The following is an 8,207-nucleotide window of genomic DNA, read 5'->3' as shown; positions in this document are numbered from 1 at the left end:
ACACACACACACACACACACACAGACACACTGAAATGGGCGAGACAGAAAGGTGGTTCTTAAAGAGACAGAGGCCAATTTCAAGGCGTTTAGAAGAGGAAGTGATGAGAAGATAAGTTTATTTTCTATTTAAACATAAAAACAGCATGTTAACAACAACTGAAGGTGACAGAGATACTTTATTATGGTATAGTATTTAAATGTGTGCCTGAGAAACACATAATATTGCCCCTTTAAAGAAGCCAAACACTAGCGTGATCGTTCAAGTTTTTCATTTTCATTTTCAACACTAAAATTGTGAAGGTGAATTGAGAAACGTGTGTTAAATTGAATAGATCCAATGTAAAGAAAAAAAATGAAACAAAACAAAAACAGATTTATAAATTTGTCCCATTTGGCAGAGATGGACTCGTGCATTTGGTTGGATTTAAATTCATGTGTTGGATTCTTGGAAATCGCTCCTCAGGAAAAAAAACAAAAAGGGGCCAGAAGTGTTTCCAGATCAAACCCAAGTAAATCCTTTACAGAACAATCACTCCCAACTTGTTTTTATTCCTCATGAGGCCAGAAGACGAATGCAGACAGTGACTGGATGATGATCAAGTGGTTTCCTCTCCTACATGTGGGAAATCAAGACTTTCCACTGAGCAATCAACTCAATCAATTTTACAGATATTGAGCTAAGGTTTGACGTAACAAGACACACTATAAAAACTACACACTGGGCAAGACCTAAGTTTAGCATTAGGTGTTGTGTGTTTCATTTCATTATCCACTGGATAAAAACTAATTTATTTGATTTTATCCACAAGGTTTGATCAAAACAGTCATTTCTCWTCATGAAACGATTTCAGTTTCAAGCTGACATAAAAAGCAGCTGGTGATTTGCACTCCTTTATCCCTTTTATTGCATCTTTAAATCACCTGAACGTACAGTGTTAAACATTCACGCCCTTTCACCAGAGAGCTGAATACCTGYCGCTGCGGACAAACTGACCTTGAGCAATAATAACGAAATACTGCGAAAAAGAAAAATGCGAGGAGACATGAAGCCGTGTCGTAAACAGGCTTTCATACTTTGACAATATTTGCCGCGGCGTGTGAGCAGCATATAGGGTCCTCCTGAACGTTTGCCACGAGGAGCAAGAATCCATAATTCATGCATGCGCAGCCCTGGGGCTTCTGTGGCGAGCAGAGCAGAGGAGCGTGGGGTGGGTGGGGGGTGTCGGAGGGGTTATATACGAACAGCCAGGACTCCCCACTCATAGAAACCTGTCAGATTTAGGTAGGGTGTCAACAGCGTGTCAAAGGGTCTTCTGTACAGCTGCCAGGCTCCGACCCCCCTCTGTCTCACCTCTCTTCACTCTTTGCTTGTCAGAGTACCGACACAATTCCCCCCAGCTTTCCCCTCTCCAGCACACACACACACACACACACACACACACACACACACACACACAGGAAAGAGGATCATTAGGACTCGGGACATTTCCACTGACAGCTGGAAAAAAACCCTGCAGGATAGCCTCTTGATAGACTCTGGTGGGATGAAATCAGACAGCTTTATGGAGCTACTAACCCCATCGGAAAGGATTCGTCTCTCAAATCACGGCGAGCGTCATAATATTTTATCACGCCGCGTCCCAAGGCTGACGTAATTACAGCGCATTATTCAGTATGTATCAGGTAATGTACCTGTGCAACACTTTCAAGTAGAACAACTCCTGCTTTTTGATCGGATTATTTGGTTCAGGGGGAAGAAGACGAAGAAGAAAAAAAAAACAGGTTCTTTCAGATCATAAAGAATAATTCAAACTGTGAGCTGATCTGTGGAGTGAATGCTGGACTGAGAAGTCCTTGGACCTTCTATTCATGTGAAAACATCTATTCAGACTGGACACGGCTCTTACTCGCAACGAAGTTGTATCACCGTGTGAAACGGTGAAGGACAGATTTTTCTGTGAATATTACCGCGTTCAACAGCAAACAAATAACCTGTCAAACACTGGATAAACAAAGATCTTGCTTTCCTTGAAGGAATGCATGTTGCCTGCAGCGTGCACCTTGAAACAGGAGAAGTGTACATGTGGAGGACAACAGGAATGCCACGTTTAAAAAACCATCTGCAGCAGATGAACAATATTTTATACAAAAAAAAATTAAGAGAAAATTGGCACAAAAGCAGGTAATGGCCAAATATAAGAAAGTCAGGATAATTAATGATCTTAACCCTTAAAAAAATATAAAATAAAATAAAATAACTGGCTTGATTGAAGCCAAGTGTAAGGATGACATCAGATTTTACTGAGTATCAGAATAAAAGCTCTCAACTTCTTAGAATAAATCATTCATGATCACAGAATATCCTAAGTTTGCCGTTATTTTTCTCTAAATTCACGATTCCCAACTTTAAGAATAAAATTAGCTTTATTGATCACAGTTGTATAAAATATGTGAAAACAGAAAAGCGGCACATAATAAATCTGAACAAAAGAAGAGATAAATGATATGTAGACATRTAGAGTTTGTGTCCAGTTACAGTTTACTAATGCCATCTTCTGGTCACATGTGTTATAACAAGCAGGAACAAAGACAATTCATTTTCTCACAACTCATTTCAGTTTGTTGTAAAAGTTAGGAGGATGAGAAAACCCTGATGCAGAAAAGGGGAAAAGGCTTTAAAAAATACATACTTTTAAATCTATCTTATACTTTTTATTTTTAATTTTTGCGTCTACATGTTTAAAAGCAGATATACGTCATTGTTTTTGTTTTCTATACTGTGATGGTTTTGCACAAACTCACCAGGACATATTGCTCGTTATGTAAACTTGGCAAYAAACCAGATTCAAATTCAGTTTTTTGATGTGTGTTTCGGAACATCAGGGCCAGGCTGCAGCTGCWGCAGGTCACATATAAAGCAAACCCGGACTGAACCTTTAGACCGTAAAGCGAACCCACACAGGGACATCCCTGAAGCACATTTTGTTTTGAGAAGGGTGATTTCATTGGTCTGGCACTTTCTTTTGTTTTTTTTCCTGCTCATTTGAAGGGAGCTGGCTGCTCAACACAAAGAGGTAATGGTCATCATTTTCTGTCGTTTGAAATTACATCCTCTCCTCCTCGCACTCCTCCACCTCCCAAAATTTGCTTCAATTTTCCCTCCTCCTCAGCTCCCCTCTCATGAAATCACTTCAAGACAAACTCCCTCCTATCTAAACCAATCACCCAGTTTCCTGGGATTTACAGCTCCCAGTTTCAAAGCTCCATAAATTTTGCATTACAACATGATGCTTTAAGGCTGAGTTTGTCTGYGTGTTGAACAAATAAATGACCAAAAATAAGAACACCAGAGGAGAAGGAAAAGGTGTTTATCTCAAGGTGATAAAATATCATCATTTATAAATTACCTCCAAACACTGAAAACATGCAGATAAAAGGTTTTTCAGCTTCTAGACATGAAATCAGCTGAGTTTGCAACATGTCAGGTTGGACTGCTCAATTTTTTTGTGCTGCACCTGACTTAGTTTAYATTATTGGAAATGTAAACAATGTCTAAATGTGAATGACTGAATCATATATTTAACAAACTGAATAAGACATTACACTTAAATACTGTTTGAAAAAGGGTCTTAGTCACATTTTCGTTAATGCTCTATTATCTTTGGGTGGGCCATGGTTTGTAAAAATTGGGAAATTCCAACAAAACGACACCAAAGTGCTCATTCAGACATGAACATGATGAGCTGGCATCAGATGAATGAGAAACTGTTCAGGTCTGAAACCTCCTTTTTTCTTAATGAAACAAGAATCTTTGTTCAACTTTGTYATTTGTAAGTCGCCTTTACTAAAAACCACAAGCAAATGATTAGATGTATTAAAATATGAGAATTTGCCATTTAAAACTAGTTCACTTAGATTAAACTTAAGCACTTTATATGCAAATTAAGGGTGCAATGATACATTTATTTGTATCAAATTGTTCAATCCGTGCTTTAGGTTCAATACTCACYATGTATTGAACAATACAGGTTTTTAAAATTTATTTTATCAAATTGTCTTCTGAACATGAAGGATCAGTGGATCTGTGCTCGACTACTCCACCTAGGCTGCATAGTTGAGCACAGATCAACTGAAACTTGCTGTTTCAGCAACATTTAATTTAAAAACTGTACTTTTGAGGTTAAACAAACGTTCATAATTAATTTCAATAAATTACAAGTTAAGAAGGGCATGGAAATTGGCCTTTTTTGCATCAAAAAATATTGCACCGTGAGACTAAAATAGTCTATCAAATCAACCGAATCGTGAATTTTCCGTATTATTACTTGAATTGGCAGCTCATAAGATGAAAACTAAAGAATAGAAGAAAAGAAGTTTACAATAAAATAAATGAATAATAATTAAAAAAATGTATGTTTGTAAGATGGAAACCTGGGATTTCTTGTGGCTTTAAAGTTCAAGGTAAATCTAAAGGGGTATCCCTGTCAGAAAGAAAAAAGCACCAGGCTGTTCTTTAGATACGGAGCCAGTTTGATGTTCTCCTGAGATGCTCCATCATAGAGTTCAGAAAGTATCTAACACATATACACTGAGGTGTGTACACACAAACAAACAAACAACAACAAAAACTGCTAAGCTAAAATATGCACTGATGACAAAAAATAACTCTCAGCATCAAATATCTGTTGATTTAACATAACTTCATGGAAAAAACAGGAAAGATTACTTTGAAATTTAAAAAGCTGAAATTAATGTTCAAGGTGGGTTTACATTGTGTTAACTAATTCAACCAGAACAAGGCTTATACAGGAGAAGAAATGCTTTCCAGACTGACCTTTTATAAGGTCCTCACMGAAATATTCTTTGGTTTGTGCCTTGTGGACAAAACAAAAATTCAGAATAAAAATAATAATAATCTTGTAGTTTATTAGAAAGTAAGATGATTTTGGCTGCATTTACAGACACATATTTACTCTCCACATTGAGTTAAAAAGACCAAAGAACAAAAATAATCACTAGTAGATTAAAGATGATGCACAATTAGAAAATTCACAAGCTTTATAATATGATAACAGTTTTTGTTCTTTACCTCAGACAAAGTTATTTTGATCCACAAAATAAAGATCCACATCTTGGTTCCTGTTTCTGATRTATTTCAGTGGCAGTGTTACAGTGCCACATACAGGCCTGGCATAGTTACTGCAGAGTTGGGTCATTTTTTTTCCCCAGTATCTGTGTTAAAGAACATGCTCTGGAAACTGTGCCAAATTTACAAGAATATTTTGAGAAGCAACAACAAAAAAGATAATTAAAAACAAAAGACCTGAAACAGCAGAAGTTCTTTTCTAAAGTATTACAGGGGAGACAGGACTGCTGTACATCTCCAGCTACAATAAGCACACAACCAGTTTTTTTTTTCTTTTTTTTTTCTTCCCTTGGAGCTTTCAGCTAAGCTCATCTCAAATCACAGTGAGAAGTCAATTGCCCACCTAACCCCCCTGCAGTTTGAGCAGCACGTTTGCTAGAAGTTTGGTGTTAAAGAAAGGGGTGGGGGTGGAAATGTGATGAAAACAGGGGGAAGGACGGGGCCAAAGCGGGACTATGGGGACCAGAACTGGTTTCAAATTACATGACCGTCTCTAAAGAAAGCAAAAATAAATTTTAATTTGCTCATGTTTCTCTGCTTGCTGTTGCGTCTTTCTTGCACCAAAACGTGGCCACTTTTTTTTTTCTTCTTTTTTTACAACTCATTTAGCATTCTTTCACCAGTGGTTCCAGATGTGTAATTTATGGGGAGCATGTGAAGTCCAAGCACAAAAGCAAACAAAAGCAAAGCAAAGATCCTCTACTTTCTGGGGGTGTGTGGAAGTGTGAAAGGTTTAAGCGGATCCTGCGGTGTCCCGACAAACGCTGCTGGTGATTGATAGCCTTACTGAGCGGTGGGGGCTTCCAGCCGCTGAAATGGATTAATACTATTAGCATAACAGTGCATTGCACCTTTGTGTCGGTTCTGATATTCTACTCCACGGTCTATCTCCGTAAGCCTATTAAGAACCGGAATGTCACAGCCCATTGTCTGCCGTCACCTTTTATTGTGAAGTGGATTACTGCTCCCAACCAGACAGGGTTCACATTCAAGAAGACACTAATCAGTGTGATGGAGGGTGAAACAATGAGCTCCCAAAAACTTTGCTTCGTATGCTGAGTCCAGAACTAAAGTTGCTGTTACAACCAACTAAATTTAAACATCAAAAATATTTGAAGAATGTAAACAGAATATCCCAAAAAGACTTCATTACCCTCTCTCCTTCCAGCTCTCTTTTTTTAAAAAAAGAAAGGGTGGGGGCACAAAGGTTGGGTTAAACTATGGAATATAGGGGGGTGTAGGGCTGGGCCTTATGGGAGAGGAAGGGGGGGGGTGGCTATATAAAAAGTGACAGGACACAAGTGGTGCTTTATCCACCCTGTCCCACTCTGGGTTAGAGGAAACCCTAAACTGCTCCGGTTCAAGCAGCTTTGCCCCTTTTCTCATTTTCCCTCTCTTTTCTCTACACTGGTGTGTGAGTGTGTGTGTGTGTGTGTGTGTGTGAGCACTCAGGACAAGAATGGCAGCATCATCTGTACAAAGAACAAACGGGCCCTGGAAAATGTTGGCTTTTGCTTCCCTTCTCATCGCCCTGCTTTTAAACGGTAGGTAAAACATACTTTTATATGGGAGGAAGGGTCCATTCTCAGGGATCAAAGAACTTTGGGGTTTTAGGGGGCTTGGGGGGGGACCAGGAGGGTTGGAGTAGGAGGGGAGCAGTGTTTGTTTTTATGGTCAGTTAAACCCAGATTTTAACTCTACAACCATTTCAGTATCTGGAATGAAAACTTATTTTTCAACAATTCCTTTGAGAAAAAGTTTTATGTTTTAAAATGGTTTGCTACAGATTAAAGGATTTTGAACCACGCTGACTGTGGCAAACAAAAGAATCRTGTCAAAGAAACTGTTTTTAATAAYGTGGAGGCACAGAAAAGTTTAAAAGTATTATCTTAAGTTACAAGCCCCATTCTTAATGAGTAATTTGAAAAAATACAGTCATCATAATTAAAGATGTTCTTTGTTTAGTACCTGATGTTTACAGAAGAGCTAAAAAAAAGCTTTACTGTTTTATTGATCTGATTTAAATGGYATTCAAGGAGTTTGAAAAATGTGTGTATATATTTAGCTGACTGTAACATGAGGCCAGTTGATGCATGTGTGAGAAAAGGGTGTGGAGTTTGGGTGTTAACATGCATCTCAAATATGGCTGTGCTGATGCAGCCACTTACCATGATACTGTGAATTAAAAAAATATACATTTTAATATTTAAAATTAGATTTTTTAAAGCTTCCTGTAACATTTAAATAGTATAAAACTTACTGCTTCATTTCAGACTCTTAAAGTGGACAAAATGATTTAATACTAATAATTATTTATGCCTTAAATAAAGATAAATCTGATATGATTAWATAAAACTGCATCTTAGCTTTATAAACTCCTTCCACTTGCAGAAAACCAAAAGCACTGGTCAAGTTTAGAGAAATAAACTATACTACATGACTAAAAGATGCTAAGAGGAAAACAAGACAAACAAAAATGGTGCTAAAACTTAACAACAACTATACCATCATCTGCGGTACTCTGTTGTGGCTAGAAATGAATCACACACAGGGTTTCACTAATTCATTCCTTCTGTTTCTTTCATGGGATGTATGTGAATGAGATCATCGACCACAGGAGGCAGCTGCATCTGATTTGGATCATAAAACTGCACCAATATCATTTCAGCCTATGGATTCATAATCAGAGGCATAAAAACGTTTTGTGAACTTCTTGATAAAAGAGGAAAAGAAGTGTTTCATAAAGCAACACAAATAAGCAACCAACTCAAACTCTCTGATGTGATCCATCTGGATTAAAGGTGTACATCAACAACGCAACAGTTAAAAAGAAATTATTATATTTTAAGATGAATCATCTCTTTTCACTGAACTGAGTCGTCAACACAGAAGATGCCAATAGACTCACAAAAAAAATCTATTTACTATAGTACTATAAAACGTTGCACTGATGAAACTAGAGCACCCACACATGCGAGTGAACTCATTACAAAGAAAACCTGGAGAGGTGCTGTTGCTTCAGAAGATGAGGTAATCAAAAAAAAAAAAAAAAAAAAAAA

General features: G+C 37.6%; 1 protein-coding gene across 2 annotated transcripts in view; it reads left to right on the top strand.

The window, feature by feature from the left end:
* Positions 1-6,464: 6,464 nt before the first annotated feature.
* Positions 6,465-8,207, top strand: part of si:ch211-286o17.1 (hematopoietic progenitor cell antigen CD34) — a 23,839-nt gene continuing 22,096 nt past the window's right edge. Inside the window, exon 1 of one of the 2 annotated variants that reach the window (XM_014009567.1) lies at positions 6,465-6,692. In XM_014009567.1, coding sequence (XP_013865021.1) covers positions 6,608-6,692 — 85 coding nt within the window. In that variant the 5' untranslated portion in view covers positions 6,465-6,607. The remainder of the gene's footprint in view (positions 6,693-8,207) is intronic. The other variant, XM_014009568.1, reaches the window with a different exon arrangement.

The sequence above is a fragment of the Austrofundulus limnaeus genome, unplaced genomic scaffold (genome assembly GCF_001266775.1).
Source record: "Austrofundulus limnaeus strain Quisiro unplaced genomic scaffold, Austrofundulus_limnaeus-1.0 Scaffold59, whole genome shotgun sequence".
NCBI lineage: Eukaryota > Metazoa > Chordata > Actinopteri > Cyprinodontiformes > Rivulidae > Austrofundulus > Austrofundulus limnaeus.
The sequence above is the reverse complement of the archived record's forward strand: the minus strand, read 5'-3'. Positions and strand labels throughout refer to the sequence as shown.